The 20,376-nt window shown below is 56.4% G+C and overlaps 3 protein-coding genes across 3 annotated transcripts; 2 read left to right on the top strand and 1 right to left on the bottom strand.

Moving 5' to 3' along the window:
• Positions 1-1,987: 1,987 nt before the first annotated feature.
• CKM354_001010300 (uncharacterized protein) lies at positions 1,988-6,850 on the bottom strand (the record flags this gene model as incomplete). Its single annotated transcript, XM_044805553.1, has 1 exon — positions 1,988-6,850. One exon carries the CDS (start codon positions 6,848-6,850, stop codon positions 1,988-1,990), a length of 4,863 nt encoding a protein of 1,620 aa, XP_044661488.1.
• An 8,762-nt stretch (positions 6,851-15,612) lies between these two features.
• CKM354_001010200 (uncharacterized protein) lies at positions 15,613-16,131 on the top strand (the record flags this gene model as incomplete). Its single annotated transcript, XM_044805552.1, has 1 exon — positions 15,613-16,131. One exon carries the CDS (start codon positions 15,613-15,615, stop codon positions 16,129-16,131), a length of 519 nt encoding a protein of 172 aa, XP_044661487.1.
• Positions 16,132-16,230: 99 nt separating this feature from the next.
• CKM354_001010100 (uncharacterized protein) lies at positions 16,231-16,635 on the top strand (the record flags this gene model as incomplete). Its single annotated transcript, XM_044805551.1, has 1 exon — positions 16,231-16,635. The coding sequence occupies one exon, from the start codon at positions 16,231-16,233 to the stop codon at positions 16,633-16,635; it is 405 nt and encodes a 134-aa protein (XP_044661486.1).
• Between the last annotated feature and the right edge of the window lie 3,741 nt (positions 16,636-20,376).

The following is a 20,376-nucleotide window of genomic DNA, read 5'->3' as shown; positions in this document are numbered from 1 at the left end:
CCCTAACCCTAACCCTAACCCTAACCCTAACCCTAACCCTAACCCTAACCCTCTACCCATTCCCCTTCCCTCCCCTTCCTCCTCTCTCTCTCTCTCACCCTCTCACCCTCTCCCCTTCCCTCTCCTTCCTCCTCTCTCTCTCTCTCTCTCTCACCCTCTCCCCTTCCCTCTCCTTCCTCCTCTCTCTCTCTCTCTCTCTCACCCTCTCCCCTTCCCTCCCCTTCCTCCTCTCTCTCTCTCTCTCTCTCACCCATTCCCCTTCCCTCCCCTTCCTCCTCTCTCTCTCTCTCACCCTCTCTCCCTTACCTTTCTACTCTATCTGTTTTCCTTCCTATACTCAAAATCCGCCTTCCCTTCCATCTCCGAAATCCGCCTCTCTCCGATCCAAAACCGCCCGACTATCCCTCCGAAATCCCCTAACCTCCAACTCCGAACCACAACTTCAACACACCCTAACCCTGTACCTCCACCAACACACCCGAACCCTGTACCTCCACCCGCTATAAAATCCATCCTAACTCCTATCTATACTGTCCCGGCCTCGAACCGAACCCCGACGAATTACGAATCCTATAACCCTGCTCTCCACCTAACCCTAATCTCGAACCCTTCGCCTCTGCCGAACTCGCCGCTACAACCACCCTGCCATCTGCTCCCAAATCCATCCCCCCGCCTCGACGACGCGAACGACACGGACCGACATCGAACCTATCTATATATCTACGGGAACCCTCCCTCTCCGAACACCACTCCATGCCCCCGACGTGACACTGCATCGCCTATGTCTCTATGGGAATCCATATCGGCCATGTGCGACATCCGGATGACGCCCTGCATTCCCCTCGCCCCGCATGCCCGATGTGGTGCGACCGTGGCGGGCGGATGACAACGGCCACGGGGAATCTACTGGTCTACGGCGCTGCTACGCTCCTGGCCGCCCCTCTGAAAACTCCGCCATCGTCGTACCATCGCCGGAAAATGGAAACATGTCCGATCGCGACCGGCTTCGCCCTCCGACATACGTTCCTGTATATCGACCTGCTGCACCAACCCTACCGTGCCGCGACGATCTATCCTGCACGCGGGGACGGGCATCTTATGACTACGAATGACCCAATAACCGCCTTCTCTCCTCGCTATGTCGCACCGCGCATATGGGATCACCGATATACTCTACAACGACGAACCCTCTCCCTTCCTACACGAACACCAACTTCTGCCAACCCTAACCCTAACGGATCGACGACCATCTGCCGCCGACGACATGCGACGGGAACGCCTGATGTCGCGGCGATGCGATGCTACGACGCACGGCAATAATCCTGCGACATGGAATCCGCGGAATCGGGCTCGTGTCCGAATCGTACCGATAAAATCTTGCGAAACCGACGTCAAAAAACATCGTGTTGTGGCCACTCTGCTATTCGAACATTGGCGACGACGACGAAACACACATTCCGCGCCCGAACGATAACCGGAACCATTCCACGCTACTTTCCCCCCCTCGTCGCGAATGGGGACGATCATTGCCGTCGTGGTGCAATTTACGGGCCCGCTTTTCGATCGGAATGTCGAAAACCACCAAAACTGCCCGGACGGCAACGACGATATCACACCCACGCCATCTCCTCTGCCCTCCAAACCTACACGACATCGAAAATGGACCGCCCTCGTGCTCTCCGAATTTTTGCCCGAATTTTGGGGCACTGTGGCGACGACGACGAATTTTGGAATCCGCCGCATCGCTATGCTCTACGCCCACCACTTTCGCGCTGACGTAATCATCCACCGCACCTCACTTGGCCATTCTGATCTGGTCACCCTCGAAATCGGACGGACATGCGAACAAAATGGACCTCTTCTCTGCCGGCGACCCGACATCGTGGGATGCTACCACGGTGGATTAACGGCGGGACAATGCCTCTCCACTGCCGACGAACGACTCTCACGGCCTCGCAACGCCCTTTCGCACGGCTGGAACGGAACATCACTCCTCACCAATACTACAATACACACGCAAACCCGATCCCACCCCGACCCCCTCGGTGCCGTACACTTGTCCAAACTCCCAAAACAATCGAAACAACCCCGACATTTCGATGCCCTGGGACACTATCTTCCGGGCCATCCACCGCTCACATACTTTCCAATTATCGGACTCCCCGTCCGCGACGATGCCCACCTTCTGCGCCTCTTCTTCCATCCACGACAACATCCGTTCGCCTCCTACAACCAACATCGCCGCGACGGCGGGTCGAACTACACCCGGAAATTGACAACTCCGCTGGCGGACGCGTCGAAACCGCCGTGGTCCACCATGGCTGATGTCCTGCCATTGGTGGCACACGGCTTGGGGGACGTGACATCCAAAACAACCGGTGTGTGCATCGAAACGAATCGTGCTGACGATGTCGTACGCCCGCTGGACGGCATCTCGCATGTCCCATGGGCACTGCTGCCACGAATGCCCCCCATCGGCTTCCCCACGCACAAAACATATGCTGCACCGCCCCGTCCACTGCTGCAACGTCGACGCGATGGACTCGACGCTGACGTGCTCCATCTGCCGACGATGTCGTTGGCGCTGCTCGACGAACGCGAACGCGCGGGCCTGCGCTTCGCGCTCGACTTCTCGTCGCCTGCGGATCCGCCCCTGCTCCTCCTCTTGCTCACGATCGGTCTCGCGCTGCTCGACGGCGACGTCTCCGACATGCTCGCGTTCCCCTTCCGGCCGGGGGACGGCGATCCTGCGCCGCTTTCGACCCCGCGGCAACCCGCGACACACGTCGCATCGTTCCTCGTCGACCTGGCACGCACTGCGATCCACTCGACCATCCATGTGTCGGTCCAACGGGACCCGGCGACACTGCTCCCCGCGGATGAACGCCTTCATGGCCGCGTCGGTGCGCCACCCCTGCTCCTCCTTCTCCTGCCCGGTCCGCTCGTCGACGGACGTGCCCTGCAACATGATGGCCTCGCTGGGGCGCCCGTCTCGCCCGGCACGCCCGCTCTCCTGGGCGTACTGCTTGATCTGCTCGCGAACGCCGACGTGAATCACGACGCGGATGCGGGGGGCGTCGACGCCCAACCCCAATGCGTTGGTGGCGGTGAACACGCGCTCCGTCTCCCCGGTCAATCGTCGCAAAATCGTCTTCTTCGCCGCGGCGTCGCCTACTCCGCGGTGATACACGCTGCACCCCAACACGCCGGCCAAACGCTTCGCCTGTTCGACGCGCCTGCAATACACGACGATCTGGCCCTCGGGGTACTGCTCCTTCTTCCGCTCGACCAACTCCCGCACCGCCCCATCCTCCTCCTCGCGGGCATACTGGACGACGGAATACGCAATGTTGGGTCGACCCGTGACGTCGCGAATCATCCGCACATCCTGCTCCTCGACCCCGATCGCGTGCAAAAACATGCTTTCCTCGCTGGGCGGCAATGTGGCGGTCAAAAACAACACCTGCACCCCGTACCCGGTCATCTCTCGCAACTCCAACACCTTCGGCCTCCAATCCGCCGTGCTCTCCAAAATGGTGTGGCACTCGTCGATGACGATGCGTTCCAATTGCCCGTTCGCACGCTTCATCGCCAAAAACTGGCCGAACGCGACCGACACGGCCGACTCGGGCGTCACGAACACGATCTGACTATCATACGGGGGCCGCTCGCCGTTCCACTCGCTACATCGGATTCCGGCGGCGCTGCACCGCTCCTGCAAATCCTGGCGCAACGACACGACGGGCACCACGACGACGGTCAACCCTTGCGGGGAACCGGCGGCGGGCAACATGAACAACATGCTCTTCCCGCCGCCGGTGCGCATGACGGCGACGACGTACGGCGTCCCCGCGACGATGGCGTCCAACGCTGGCCGCTGCACTCCACGGAACGCCGCGTCGGGCCCGTACATCCTCGCCAACTCGCCCGCGACGTCGACGCTCCGGATCCGCCGCGTGCGTGCGGCGTCGACCTGCTCCTGCTCCTGCTGGATCCGCGCGCCGACATCTGCGACCCCCTGATGCTGCGCTTCCGCGGACGGGAACTGTAAAATGCGGTGCCAATTGACGCTCACCTGCCGGAACTGCTCCCGCTCGGACATGGTGATGAACGGCGACTCGGTCATCAACAACCCATATATCATCTCCTCCATCTCGGGGCTGTGCCCGGACTGGGTCGCCTGCACGTTCCGCATCTGCTCGATCGCGGCGCCAATGGCCGACCGCTGCCGACCGCCGTCGTAAATCCGGTCCAACGTGTCCCGGACGCTACTATTGCGACACAACTCGCGCTGGATGGCGGGATATGCGTTCCTCCACACCGCGACGCCGATCCGCACGCCGATGCGGCTCTCGGTCTCGCGATATATAACCCTCCGGACGCGGTCGGTGTCCCAAAACCCGTCGGTGTTCAACGGCGCCCGCTCGTCCTGGGACGGGGGCACATCCGCCAACCACTCGTCGTCCTCGTCGTCCTCGTCGTCCTCGTCGTCCTCGTCGTCGCTCTGTTCGGCCGGGCCCCCGCGGACCACCTCCTCGACTCTATCCTCGCCCTCGTCGTCGACTTCGCCGTCCGCCCACTGCTCCTCGGGCTTGGGCTCCCACACATGCGCACCACGCTCGAACTGGTCCCGCACCGCTTCGCGCAACTGCTGGACGAATGGCTCGATCAACCACAAAAAATACACGACGACCTCTCCCACCTCCGTGGGCACGTACCGGTGCACGATCTTGACCCGCTTGCTGGCGCTGTATCCCTTGTGATAATTGGTGACGAACGCGACCATCCCGTCCTGGATGAACACTCCGCGCTGGCCGCGACTCTGCTCCCCATTGCGGTGCCGGATGCTGATCAACTCGGTCGCGCGCGCGGGCGCGCCGCCCGAAAAATGGACCAACGCCATCAACTCCTCCTTGAACTGCCGCACCTGCCGGAAATACGCCTCGACGCCGCTCTGCTTCCACACGACGCGCCCGCCGCCGCTGCTCTCGATCAACTGCCCGGGGTGCTCGTCCGCCAATCGCTCCCACATCCACCGCTCCCCGGGGACCGACCACGTGTTGCGGTGGTCGTCGATAAAACACCACCGGGGGCTCATCTCGCTCGCGTCGTCGTACAATGATGCCACATCGACGTCCGGCATCTGGACGGGCCTCCAATCGCGCGCGCGGACGACTCCGTCCGCCGGGAACCACATCAACTGGTGCACCAAACGCCGCCGCACGCTCTCGTTCAACCCGTGCACGACGGCGCGGACCATGTCGATGGTGAATCGCGCCTTGCCGACCGTGATGCGCGCTCCCTCCCACAACACCTGCCCGGGCGCCTTGGTGGTGTACCGGATCTTCATCCCGTACGTCTTCTGGTGGAATATCCGGTCCAACGGCGTGGGGCGGCCTCCGTATTGCGTCAACGTCATGCATCGCTGCGCGTACGGCTGCACGCCCTCCAACACGGCCGGCGCGGCCATCTGCGCGGCCACGACGCTGCTCCCGCCCGCGGTGCGCGCGCGAATGGCGCTGACGCGCTGCCCGTGGGCGTGGTACACGACCATCGCCCGCAACGGCGCGATGATTCCGGACAAAATGGGGGTGTAATTGATGGCGGGCACCCACCCCCCCTTCTCGCTGTTCAACCCCAACACGGCCAACCCGCTGACGATGGCGCTCTGGAACTCGCTGTCCTTCAACGGGTGGTCGAACATGGACAACCAAAACTGCAAACTGCGGCGCACCAACTGCCGCTTCGCCCGGGCCTTCTGCGCGTCGCCCTCGGACTCGATGACGGCCACGGCGCCGCTCTGGACGCGGGCCAACGCCTGGTGCTGGCCCTCCAACAACACGTACGGGGGACGCCGGTCGCGGGCGTGCGTGCGCCAAATGTACCGCAATATCTGGACCCAATGCCCGCTATACTTGCGAATCGTCTTCACCTGCTGCTCGGCGTAAAACGGCCGCTCGTTGTCGTCCGCGCCGCACTCGCGGCGATTGATGTGCTCCAACGCGGCGCGTCCGACTACGGCCGGACGACACACGCGGAACGCCTGTCGGATCAACCGTCGCGTGGCGTGGCATGCCTCCGCCAACCCGACCATCTCGCCGTCCTCCTCGGCCGGGGGGACGGGCTCATCCTCGTCTCCCTCTTCGCCCTCGGCGGGCCGGATGGTCGCCAACAACTCCTCGGACGTGAATCCTGCCAAATGGGCCGACCACCCGGTAAAATCTAACCACGGGTCGGCGACGCTCCGCGCATTCTCGGCGGGGATGGTGCTCTCCTTTCGCAACTCTTCCCGCCGCTCTTGGATCTGGCCCAACAACGCGCGCATCGCATCGCTGGCGGGGGCCTCGACGGCATGGGACACGACGAAATACCGCTGCCATCCTCGAAACTTGAAAAATCGCTGGCAATGCTGGCCCTCCTCCCATATGCGGTCCGTGGGGGGGCCACCTCGCCCGTTCCGCGACCGACCTCGCGCCTGGTTCGACGACCATGCATGCGCCTGGCGGCAATGTGCTGCGATGTGGGCGGTCTTTGCTCCGCGACACATATACGGACATGGCTGTCCCGCGGCATCGACGCCTCGACACCGGAATCCATCGGTGTATACGGGCAACCATTCGATGGGGCGCGCGCCTGCTTCGGGATATGTGACTTCTTCTGGTGCCTGGGCAACGTCGGACAAACCGGCGAACACCTCGTGGACGCGCTGTTGCATCTCGCGATCCCATTGGCGATGCGCACGCCGTAAATGGCCTGCAAACTCGTGGGGAATAATCGCGAATCCGCATGGCTTACATATCACGACGCCGTACTCGGGCAAATGGGCAAACACCTCGATGAATGTCTCCATCCGATCGCGCTTCTTCCCATTCATGGATGGGAATCAACACGTTCGCCCCCGCCGCGACGTGATGTCAAACTCTCCCCTGACCCGGTCTCCCGATTCGTATGCGGCTCAACTTTAATCGTATATGTGGACGATGGAACAATTTCCTCTGCTCGACGCGGGGCTCTTCAATTCGCGAAACTGGGCGCGCGGCATCGATGGTCGGTCTGTAAAATGTGTGCGAAATTTGGGGGCAATCGGGCCCATGGTGGAAACATGGCCGATTTTGGGGCAAATCAATACGTTATATGAATACTCTTGCGATCCGTCCTCGGCATTAACTGCTACGACGAATACGCAACACGCTCGCTACTTATGGAAAACGCTTCGACGTGGTCGCTAATGCTCGGGATTGTGCAACCCTATACGATACGGTGATACCTTGCCCTCCGGGACACCGATATGCTCGTGATCGAATGCTTCGTCGGGGTACCCTAACCCTAATGGACCTGGCGACGACGATTCCTCTCGAATGGCACGTCGAACCGGCTTTAAACTCACGGACGGGCGACTTTACTATTCGATGGAATTTTGTGCAACGTTGCTCGAATTTTGGCGTCCTCTGGCGGGCGGAATAATTTTTGCTATTCGTGGTCTCCTACGTATAACAATGGCGCTACTGGCAACGACGATACCTCCCGAACGACACTGCCAATGGACCTCACACTTGGGGATAACTAACTTGGCCATCGAATGTAATTTTGTGGACGGTAACTCGAATTTTCGCGTCCTCTGGCGGGTGGCATAATTTTTGCAATCCGTGGTCTCTCGCGTACGGCTGCGGGCGGAACTGGCGACGTCGATACATCTCCAACGGCAACGCGAATGGACACAAAACCTGGGGACGGGCGACTGTACTGTCCAATGTAATTTTGTGCGACGTCGCTCGAATTTCGGTGGCCTCTGCCTGGTGCTAAAACTTTTGCAATCCGTGGTCTCTTGCGTATTACTACGGGCACTACTGACGACGTCGATACCGCTCGAACGGCCCTCCGAATGGACTCCTAACTCGTGGACGGGCGGGCCATGGTCGATCCGCAAAACCTATGCAATATTTGGGGACAATCGGATGCGTCGTGGAAACACGGTCGATTTTTGACGTTGTAAATGCGCATCACAAATTTCCTTTCTCCCCCCCGCTGTGTTGGCTTCGCGTGTCCGACACGTACTACGCTCGCTCCTTGTCCGGAACGCTTCTCGCTGGACGCGGACGCTCTGGGACTGGTGGATGCGTCCGATACAACTCTATCTTGCCCTCCGGGATGCCAATATACTCGTGGTCGAATGCTTCGTCGGGGCTACCCTAACCCTAATGGGACTGGCGACGACAATTTCTCTCGACTGACACGACGAATGGACTTTAAACTCGCGGACGGGTGACCTGACTATCGAACGTAATTTTGCGCAACGTCGCTGGAATTGTGACACCCTGCGGCGGATGGCATAATTTTTGCAATCCGCGGACTCTTGCGTTGTGCTATGGGCGCTACGGACGACGTCGGTGCCTCTCGAACGGGGCTGCGAACGGACCCGAAAATCGGGGACGGGCGACGGTAATCCTAAATGGAATATTGTGCAACGTCGCGCGATCTTTGATATCCGCATGCGTGTGGTATTATTTTCGCAACCCGCGGCCTTCTACGTGCTAAACTGGCGCCACTGGCAACGATAACATCTCTCGAACGGCAATGCGAATGGACTTCGAACTTGGGGACGGGCGATATTCCTATCTAATGTAATTTTGTGCAACGTCGCGCGAATTTTGGTGCCCTCTGCCGGCTGGCGTAATGTTTGCAATCTGTGGTCTCGTGCGTACGGCAATGGGCGCAACTAACGACCTCGATACCTCTCGAAATGTACTGCGAATGCGCTCCAAATCTGCGGACGGGTTTCTGTATCTTTTCATCTACCTGCCGGAACTTTTGCGCGACTTTATATGGAACACCCCCTGGCGGATGGCAAACACGCGGTGTGCATGCGAAAACGGCACGACTGGCGACATCGACATGTCCCGAACTACCTGTGCAATGGACCCTAAACTCGCGGACGGGCGACCTTGCTATCGAATGTAATTTTGTGCGACCCTGCTCGAATTTTCGCGTCCCCTTGCGGGTGGCATAATTTTTGCAATTCGTGGTGTATTGCATACGACAACGGGCGCTACTGGCGACGACGATATCTCACAAATGGCAATGCGAATCAACTCCAAACTTGGGGACGGGCGACCTTACGATCGAATATAATTTTGCACAACATTGCTCGAATTGTGGCATCCTGTGGCGGGTTGCATAATTTTTGCAATTCGTGGTCTTTTGCGTACGGCTGGGGGCGGAACGCGCGACGTCGACATCTTGGAAACGGCGCTGCGGATGGGCGTCAAACTTCCGGACGGGCGACTTTGCTATCTAATGCAATTTTGTGCAACGCCGCTCGAATTTTGGCGTCCTCTGGCGGACGGTATGAATTTTTGTAATCCGTGGTCGGTCGGTGGTCTCGGGAATGGCGGACCTGGCGACGTCGACATCTCTCTACCGGCGCTGCTAATGGGCTCCAAACTTGCGGATGGACGTCTATATTATCCGCCCTCCCTCCCCGGATCTTTGCGCGAACGTACACGTCCTCTGGCGGGTGGGATGTTTCGGGACACGCGATGCTCGACGTGCGGAAATGCCGCGACTGGCGACGACGATATCTCCCGAACGCCCTGCGGACTGCACTCCAAACTTGCGGACGGGCATCTATATCCTCCGACCTGCCTCCCTGCAACTTTACGTGAATCGATTATCTCTATGGTGGCCGGGTGGAATTTTGGACTGTGCGGTGTCTTACACTCCTCGGCGCCCGGGCGCGTGGCCCTGAAACTCGACGACGCGACTCTTGACGTGCATGTGCGACCTCTCGACAACTTCTCGCACACTCTCTACCGCCGCCGACGTGTCGGGGGATCTATGGGGTCTGTTCGCGCGATGGCGACGACCGCTTCGACGTGCTGCTGCATATGCGATGTGTGCTGCGTACGCATCTGCCGCCCCTGCGGCGCCTGCGGCGGTCGCGGTTCGCTGGCCTTGGCGGAACTTTACTCGGTCCCATGGCTTTCTTCCGGCGACGATATCTCGCGAACGGCGCCAGCGGCTGCGGATTTTCTTTCAATGGTCCTCAGCGATTGCGCGACTCTTCTACATGTCCCGAAATCAGCGTGTTCGAGGGCCATCTCACCATCCGAGATTCAGGGTCGAAATCAAATGATCGGATGGGAGACCCTGGGGAATTTTTGTATGGGAGCAGCAGAGCCGCAAATGATCGAATGGGCATCCGAGACCACGGGATACTGGGTAGCGGCTGCGGATTTTCTTCCAATGGTCCTCAGCGACTGCGCGACTCTCCCACATGTCTCGAGATCAGCGTGTTCGAGCGCCATCTCACCGTTCGATATTTGGGGTCGAAATCAAATGCTCGGACAGGAGACCCTGGCTGAATTTTAGGTGGCTTAGGGTATAAAACAAATGCTCGAACACACGTCCGATCTCACGGCATACTGGGTAGGATGAAAGACCACTGTTGAGCGAGAATGCGTCAGAGAGGTAAAGGTAAACGAAAGGACGTGTGAAGATGATAATCGGACAGTGGTAGCATTCGACGCACCTCGACTCGCCTAATAAGAACGACTGCCCCCCTGAGTAAGTTTCGAAGAATGAAGTCAGATGGGTTGGTTGGTGGGTCTCGAGGCTCGAGGCGAGTGCTGGTGCATTGAGGGTCGAAGAGCAAAGCCTCGCAGGGCGAGAGCGCGTGTGAGAAAGGTTGATGAAAGATGTTGTCACAGAGTGAAGCTGGGCGCAATGAAGGGTAGAGGAAACGAAGGTGCCACGTAACGGGTAGGAGGAGGGGATGATTAAGGAAAGCTTTCGGAAGTCAGTGGCGCTGTTGATCTGTCGAGGATTGGAGGCTAACACGTCCAGGGCATAGCGACTAGATGAGGGCATGCGAGAGCTGGTGTTAGGAGGATGTTTTCATAGAATGCAGATGGAGTAAGAGACGGAACGCGATTGTTGATTGCGGAATTGATCATTGAGAGCAACTGCTGGCCTACGCTATGAATATTTTAGGCGAAAGAGGTTCGCAGTGTCGGGTCGAAAGCCCATGGCGAGATGTTAGGTGCTCAATAAACCACAGAGATCCAATGTCGGCCATCAAGTCGCCGTTTAGCGTGAGAGGGTTGGCGGCGAAGAACGTTAAAACATCGAATTTTGTGAGGCATTCAGGCACTCCATTCCTCCTCCGCTCCTGCGAGCACCCAGACAAGCCACTAGAAGCCTGCTGCAGCTGCGTAGTGAGGGCCACCGCAAGAATGAGTGCACGAACGAGCGTCGCTTCCAGTGTCGCAATTGCAACAAGTGGATAAGTGGGGCTAGAGTGGCCGTCAGTGTCCGCACGTTCTCACTCTCTACTTATATTCTTACTAACTAACACAGTCATAGAGAGCCTCGTAACATGGCCAAAGGCCAATGCCGCAACTGTAATGAAATGGAAAATGTCAGCAAGGAGTGCCCACTGCTAACGGACTGGTCCCGAGTCGAGTGCTTAAAGTGCAAGCAGAAGGGGTTTAGCCCGCTCCGGTAGTGTTGCAGGACGGCTACTATTTTGGAATTTGGCAATGAGTAGCGCTCCTGGATCCGGCTCTGGAGGGATTCATCACATTGTCTCTGGCTCTCCGTATTCTGAAGTATGCCAACAAGGAACGCCCGCTACCGACTGGCTAGTCTCATGTGGACTGCTCCAAGTGCAAGCAGAAAGGGCACAGCTATAAGCACTGCACCAACCCACCAGCTGAGGAGACGGACGACTTTGGCGCTAGCGGCGCTTGCGATGCTGCGGCAAAGTGCAAGCAGAAGGAGCACAGCTACAATCGCTGCGCCAACCTGTCAGGTCCAGAGGCGGAGGAGTTTGGCGCCGGCGATGCTGTTGGGAGTGCACCTGCAAAGTGCAAGCAGAAGGGCCACGGCTACAAGCGCTGCACCAACCCATCAGATGAGGCCGAGGGCTTTGATGCTGATGATGACACTGACGGCGCTGCTGGCGGGACAGTTTGAAGCCTCTCGATACATTGCCTTGTCACCCAGTCACACAGCTGCAATCACAATTACCGGACTGTGCCCTTGCATGTTCTTGTAAGGACTTTCGAAACCAGGATCAAGACCGCGGCCTAAAGGCGTAGTATTATGGCCGCTACAACTCCGGTACCGGCTACGCGCCACTCCAGTAGGCCGAATGCCTTCCCAGCTCAATGCGTGACGCGGCCTTGGACGGTGTTCCCCATACTGATCTCCACTTCCTATGGCTTTCGAACATGGAAAGTCAGAGGAAGGGTTAGGGTTACCCTAACCCTACTCCATTACGAAGCGTGCGTGCATCGTTGAGTCAGTGGTGACGTACGATCGATGACCCCAGTAGCACGTGGCCGATACAGGGAATGTCGCAGCCGCAATTTTCGATGCTGTGCCCGGTCACGAAACGGTCGTCGCAATGGTGTTGCTTGTGGTTCTGAGAACCCTTGCAGTTGTGTGTAAGAGCACAATCAGGTGATTGTATCTGCAGCCTCAGAGTGGAAAACCCCTGATTTTGGTGTAGATGCGATGATGCCGTGAAGACCGAGGAAATGATGGCGAGACTACATTTGGATTCGAGGAATCAACAAGGAAAGTCGTCAGAGCGGCCAGGTCTCACTATGATCAGCTATCATGAAGGGAGCTTCTCCAATCCAGTCTCCGGTCTGCCGCTGATGCTCCATATTGAGAAGCCAGGACAGGAGGAAAGCAGTAGCGTCAGAGGCATCCATCCTAAAGCTTGCACGTATCCCAGGGAAAGGAAAGACGTCTAGGCGACCTGAAGTCAACAAGTCGGAACAGCCGGTCGACGAGCGCGAGAGCCGCTGATGCACTCACTCGGTCCTCACTGGTCTGTGACATGATTCATCCAATCTGTCCAGAAGCAGGTAGTATGCGAGTGTGGCCGGGGTTATTGTAGCCTCGGTCGTTCGTGTGGTAGTACTGTTGTAATTGCGGGAGACTTTTGGACTCTAGTGCGAACGCGTGGTGACAGGAGCGTATCCCAGCTATTGATATTGGCAAGCAGCAATCGACTGAGCCAGAAAAGGTTGCAAGGTAGCCTGTCGTTCGGGTCGTGGTGCTGTTGTAATTCTGGAAAACCCTTGGAGTCTGGTGCGAACGCGTAACGTGACGAGCGTATGCCAGCTATCGGGCGGAAGATGCACTGATTGTAATGCGTGAGAAGCGCAATGCGAATATTGTGAATGGCTAGTGATGCCGTGAAGACTGGAGGAATCACGGCGAGACCGGCATGGAATTGAAGGTGATTGAGGACGGAGACGCAACGCGACTGTGGGTTCGATAACGGCGGAAAGTTGACGATCAACGACCCGTCGAGCGACAACGAGTTGCGAGGTCATTGGGAATGCAGCTGTGAAGTCAAGTCAACATGAGGCAAGGAGGAGAAAGTGGTATTAGTTAACTTACCTGGAAAGGCGAAGGCGGGGGTGAGAACAGGCAAGGATGAGGGTGCCGTCAGATTTCGAGAGCCAGAGGTAGCACTAACGCATCGAGGGCTGGAGAGCAATGCGTGCCGAGCAGAGCGGTTGGACGAGGGCATGTGAGAGGTAGTAGGAGAAGGATGATTCCATCGAATGGAATTAGAGGTGTGGGTGGAGTGTAGGTGTTAGAGTGACCGGGTGATGTTGTTGAAGCGGGAAGGAAGGACTTGAGGAGCTCGGCGAGGAGGATCGCTGATGGTGGAACGTTGGCAAGCAACAACCGGGCCAAGCCAGGTGGCTATGCAACCGTGAAGACGAGTAAGCGCTGAGTACCAAGGAGAGTCTGACTTGAAATAGCGCAGGAAGAAACGATGATGCACTGAATGTAGCATGGAAGGATGATTGACAGTGTATGGCGGAACGTCGCATCTGAAAACGCGATGCCGCGCGGAAGATCTCAAGCGGTCGCACCGACAGTCGCTGTGAGGTCAGGTGGGAATGCAGCTGGAAAGCCACCACAAAGAAGGTAACAACGTGGTCGATGTGTCGGAGACGGGACGGTTGACGCGCAGATGATGGTCGCAGCGCCTATGCACTTCAGCGGAAAACCTGTGCAGTTCGCTTTCTAGGAAGTATCGAATAGTGTATAGCACGGTCTTCTTACTAGAGACGACTGCCCGCTAACGAAGAAATGGTGTCTAGTTACCGGCTACTTCTAAGCAGCCTAACCGCGGTCGTCGTTCTGCTAATAGTAGAGAAGCAACGCGAGAAGTTATGCTAATCTATAAGCTTAGCGATTATCTTATATAATTATAGAAGCAAGCAGACATTTGGTGCTGTTCTATAAAGTAATCCTGGCATTGCACTGCCGGACTGTAGGCGGACAAGTTCTACGTCGAAAACTCCCAGCCCAATGTTAGTGATTGTCGAGTGGAACAATAGGCTGCCATTTTGCACATGATGCAGCGGCAGCGGTGCAGATTGTCAACAACTCGCTTGAATTTGTGCTGTCACATGCTCAGTAGCTTCCTGTCGATGCCCCACTCGAATGCAGGAAGGCTGCATGGCGCCACTATTGTACGACAATAGAACATGACACAGCGAGCCTTGCCATTGTGCAGTCTTACAAGTCGGCGAATCACCTGAAAAGAAGCCTTCAGTTGCTCGTTTGAGACCTGCACGGCCAGCGTGGCGGTGCATTGCCTGGTGCTAGGCGGCAGAATTGCCTTGTGATCGGTGACGTGGAGGGCGTGCAAGGCGGAACAAGGAGAGCGAGAGACTCGAAAGTTGAGGAGAGGAGGTGCAGAGAAGCTTTTGGGAGACTGTGGAATCTGGGGAAACCCGCGCACGGTGCCACCACTGATGAGCGGGTCGGGCGGTCACTGCTTTCCCGACCTCACCCCTTTCACTCCTCTGCACGAAGACAAATTCTGTACCTCACCGACAGTAACCAATCTGAGAGATTACGCATCATCACTGCTGGCATCCGTTCCCGTCCTTGTCAAGCAAGACTGTGCCCTGCAGTGTCACAAATTGTGTCGACTGCTCTTCCTACACGGCGTACATGCCAGTACGCGCACCACGTCGAGACTCCCCCGTTCACCGCTCCTGGCAATCGGAATATCCTGTATCTTGAACTCTTGTCGGTCCTGGGAAGCAGAAGCTGGCTACACCCTTTGCTCGTGTTGTGGGGCTTTAGGCAACCTCGCTGGCACACGGTCCGTGCGCGGCTTCAAGTGAAGTAAGGTCATGCGACTGTCACAAGCCCGAGACATGTGTACTACCACGAGCCGTCGCTGACGCTGGCTCTCACTGCTTTTGCTGTTGATCCAAGTCGCCAGTTACTCTTCCACCTTCCACCACTACACTCCGCAACCCTTATGATGGATCGCCGACCATGCTCATCATTGCGTGAGTAAGGCGCATACACCACTCAACATCTCCGCCGACTACGATCAACAAAAGATTGGATACTGCTATCACAGCGACGCCATCCTTTTTCTTTTTTCTTTTACATATCTAGCATTTTCGACACCAACATGATTTTCGCAGGGCCTTCGCAGGGTTCTGGCCACGCCAGTCTGCCTGCTGGCCTCCTCGCATTCCCAATCAACAACCAGAAGCGCGCACGGACGTCCAGTCAATCAATGGCGATGTTCCGCCCCCTCAGCCAACACTGAGCATGCCATCTACACCAGAACAGTACGCTTCCGAGCGCAATGTACCCACTGCTGCATATACGCCCACCGCCCAACGATTGCCAACGCCACTGGCTCCAACGAAGTCGAAGCAAAAGAGAAAGATGGACGGCAATGGATACTCGGAGAGCCCGACAAAGTTGGCAAAGAGATGGAATGGCTCGCCAAAGAACCCGACGGCCAGGCACAGCGGCCAACACCAGCCTCCACCACGATTCTCTCTACAACAAAATTCTTGCATGGAGCAGCCCGTGGCCAGTCAAGCAAGTACTCCTACATTCCGAGGCTCTATTCACACGACGCATACTCCCGTTGCCTCTATCAGTCAAGAGCACACCTTCCCACAACGTTCTGCAGTCTCGCCGTGGCTGGATCAGCTCCCTGACTACTATGAGACCCCGCAAGCTGTATTTCCGGCCGACCAAACTTCTCAGCGCTTCGAAATCCATATTCATCATCATCACTACTACGAAGCCCAGCCAGCTAGCCGCATCGGTGGCTAAACTGGGAGTATTGCAAGGACTATTGACACAGAACCCAGTAACGCGGGCAACGACAGCACTGGGACCAGTCCTCAAATCCAGCACACCATCTATCCAAATATGGAGCAAACTTCTTCCAGTAACAATGCCACCCTGCCCAAACAGACGAGCGGCTCCAATCACGCCATCCAAGAGTATGATAACGACGAGAACGACAACACTGGCGTCGTGCCACCAGAGCAAGACGTCAACAGTAGCGGGAATCGTATTCTGGCTCAAAACAGCGATAGTGCTGACTTAGACGAAAACTTCCAGGAGAAGGATTTGGATCCTGACACCCCTGCGATCACGCAATTCTCGGGCGGTGACGCGGCAGCAGTCAATGATAAGTTCCCAGAGCAAACGCTCACTGCTCCGGTCAACACAATCGCAGAAAATTACGATCATCAAATGGGCCATACGGACGACACGGAGCACTACAGAGCTGAACTTCTCGACTACGCTTTCGCACACTATTCCCGTTAAGAGCCGGACACTAGCTCGGCTGTCAATGCTGATCGATCGAGTGAGCCACGCCTTAACGAGGACGGTTATCCAATCGACGAGAACGGCAAGGTTTACTGGCATGATCCCAACGTCTGCAACTCATGCAAAGGCACATACAAGACCGGACACAACCGAAGCATTTGTGACTTCTACTCCGTTAACCCCGATCTACCAGACGACTTTTGGCCAGAAGAAATTATTCTACTTGGCTGATCCTTTTACGACTTACGAGAACTGCTATTTTCTGCGGCGTTCTGCATCACGACTGGTTACTTTCTACGACTCTCTGAATGATGATTTTAAAATGTATATTAGTACGAAACGGGCGGTCTTGGACATACACGCAGGAGACATTACGACTTTTCTTTCTGTCTTCTTAATCCACACTCTATCTACTCGCACATGAATGCTAGAGATCACTGTGGTTGCCGTAAGTCGGCAAGTTAGTTACGGAAGATAGCTATAGGCTACTTTCTCTACCTGAATATACTGCGATGATAACCATTTCACGAACTCTCATGCCTCTCCCATCTCTTCATATGTTACATTTTCACAGAGCTCACTATCCCCAACCCTGATTCAAACACTCCTGTAATTCGAACTCTGCTGTGATTTGGACTGTGCTGTGACTAGCAGCATGCGCTATTCCATCGGAAGAACAACATGAGTGGCGAGTGCAGGCGGTCTCGACAGATCATGTTACGATGAGAGCATGCGAGGACGGTCCAAGACGCATATCTCTAAAAAAGGAATTAGGGATATAGGTGGAGGTAAGAGGGAACGTCGGCGAGCTATTGAAAGAGTCTTGTAAGACTCGATAGCGGGCAACACTCCTTGCACGAAGCTCATTATCCCTAACCCTAATTCAAAGAGCGATAGCTCGGACTGCAATGGCTTAGACTGCGATCATTCAAACTACGATAACCTCAACTGTATACTGTGCGATGGCATGCTTCGACTAGCTTTACAAGAGCTCTTGCATCCTCAAAACCAGCTTCCGTATCGTTCTGCCACCTATACTAATCCGCTCTACTTTTACTAAACTTGCCCCTTTCTACTTATCTATCTCTACCTGCTCCTCTGTCTCCTCCTCCTCCTCTATCTCCTCCCCTTGCTGACCTTTAGCCAAAGCTAAACGACCAAACTCCCTCCACTCCTCGGGAATGCCGGGACCTTGCATCCGAGAGATTTCGGTCTAGTTCGGGCGGGTAACGGTAGGTGCTGGGCGTGTGGACAGCTCGATACAGGTCATTAGGCCAATGTAGAAGAGGGCCAAGCAGAAGACCTGGAAGAAGACTTCACGGGGTGGTCGGGACTTGACGTATTCGTCTGCTCTTCCGACGTACTTGACCACTGCAGCGGAGCATCGGGCGCGCGTGCGACATCGCGACGGACTATGCAGTAGGCGAAGGCGACACCGCGACATTGCGACAGGCGGCCAGCAGGCGACATGGCGACGGACGCGACGGCAGAAACCACCTCTATCTCGAACGACTTTTCCTCTACTAAACGCGTCACGAGCACTTCACCTCGCATCCGAACGATTCCGCCTCGATCACAACAACTCCGCCTCGATTGCACGTCTTCTTACGATCGCCTGACTTCGAAGCGACGGCAGTGTCTCGCCTACGCGAGCAGAAGAGACGGAATCAGGTCCACGAGATGAGCAGCAAGACGAGGAGCGCCTTAAGTGCACAGCGGCGTGATGCAGGCGACAGCAAGAGATGGCCGCGTTTGCGGCAAAGGGCAGCGACATGACGCAGACCAGAATCATTCCGCCTCGAACAGCATCTGGGCTCAAGGCACACAGTGCAGCAGGCGTGGCGGTTTCTAAGCTGCGCATTTCTCGTCCGGGCCTCTCGTTTCTTAGGTGGGCAGCAGCTGAACCTCTTAGGATGTCTCGCTGTGTACAACATTGCGAAAATCGTGAGGGCATCGACCATAGCAGGCTCGAGCGAAGCAGGATCTACCAGATCTCGTAGGAGCATCTCAGCTGCACGGTCAACTGGAGCCACAGCTTTCGCAAGTCTCGATCATCAGAGCATGTTCATTTCGTGCCACAAGTTCGGCAAAGGCGTGGCAGAATGCTGCACCGGAGAGAACGTGCATCCTGCTGTCCGGAGCTTGCCTTGAGAGAATCGCGAGGTCCGGCTTGTAGATGATGGAAGGCGTCTCAATTATGATTAACAGGCCATGCCTTGATGTCACGAAGGCGGTGAGATCTCAACTGCGCAATTCCCCTCTCCTTAGGGGCACGTACCGTAACTTACCCTGCGAGCAGCATACATACTCGCGCCAAAGACTGCAAGGTCACGCCAAGAAGCTGGTAGCAGCCTTCCAAGAGTCTGGTGTCCTGGGTTACTTTGCTGGTGCTGCAGTAAGCGTGGTGGATGATCAAACCCAGACATGCCCATCAGACACCCGCCGATAGAGACACCGCCAAGCAGACAACGCAGGGGCTCGAGACATTTCGCTCTGTGTTTGAGGACGAGCGAAGACGCGAGAAAGAAGCCACTGCGGATTGCCGTCTCTCTGTCGAGCGACAGACTCGTTCTGGAAGCGTTCTGATTCGGACATTTCTATCGCTTCCATTCATTGTCCTGGTGTTGCGCTTCTGGTATCTTGGCAACTTCCTTCCACATCGCTTGCGAGTCCACTGCAGCAGACACAGGTTTCTGGCTGAACGAAAGGATATGGAAACTGGTGCTCGCACGATGCCTCCCGTGTCCTGCACAGCCGGTCTAGGTCTTGCTGGCGTGGAATACCTTGAGACAGTCAGTTACGAGCTCTCCGCCCGCCGGGGCCTTGTTCTTTTCACGACTGTCATATATGCCAGGAATCCTGGTGGCGCCACAAGCATGCCTGAGATTCGCCACCTAAACACAGAAGATCGTAGCTGCCATGGTACGCAGCTTGCATTGTACGGCAGAGAAAGTCCAACCGGATTGTTGCTAGGGAGTGCTGTTCTAAGGAACAAAATCATGCTGCGCAGCAACAGCCGATATGGCTCCTGCCAGGTCCATTGCGTTCATGTGGCATGCTATGCTAAGGATCTCACACTTCGATCCGGCGAGAGTGGTCTCCAAACCGATCAGCCAAAGAAGAATCGAGCGAGTCTGGCTATGCACGTAGCCTCCTTATAGCGTTGCAGAGGCGATGATACTCTCTTGATCACTAAATCTGTCTGGTGACCTGTGGTCCTTGCTGAATCAGCTCTCTCTCATTCCCATCCTTGTTGGCTTGACTTACGCGTGGCGCTTGCGACCTGCCACTGCACTAAACGGGCTGGACCAGCGTTGCGAAGGCTGTGTCGTTCGCTACCCAAATGGCAGCTTTCAAGTCGTCAAATGCGAGATTCACTTGCGCGAACGATTGCTTCGGCGATATTAGGCCTCAAATGGACAGCTCACTCCTGGACCGCACAGCAACGTTCGCGGAGGTCGCACTGTTATCAATTTGCATCACCGCTCGACCACCGACAACAACGAAGCTCCAAACACTCCGGACTCTGCACCATGTGGGCTTAAGCATTGTTCAATGGATTGCAGCATCATTGCCCCTGCCTGCGCATGAGAGTAGCGAGTTTCAAGGACATTGGCTAAATGTGTATGATCTTTTCAGACTCTCAAGGCCATGGTACTACACAGGAGCTTGGTGGCATGTTGATCTTGTCTCTGGAAGTGTCGAACGAGTGCGTTCCGCTCAAACAATTACATGCAC

This window comes from Cercospora kikuchii (assembly GCF_019650295.1).
Source record: "Cercospora kikuchii DNA, contig_00006, whole genome shotgun sequence".
In the NCBI taxonomy this organism is placed as follows: domain Eukaryota; kingdom Fungi; phylum Ascomycota; class Dothideomycetes; order Mycosphaerellales; family Mycosphaerellaceae; genus Cercospora; species Cercospora kikuchii.
This window is presented reverse-complemented; position numbering and strand designations above follow the sequence as displayed.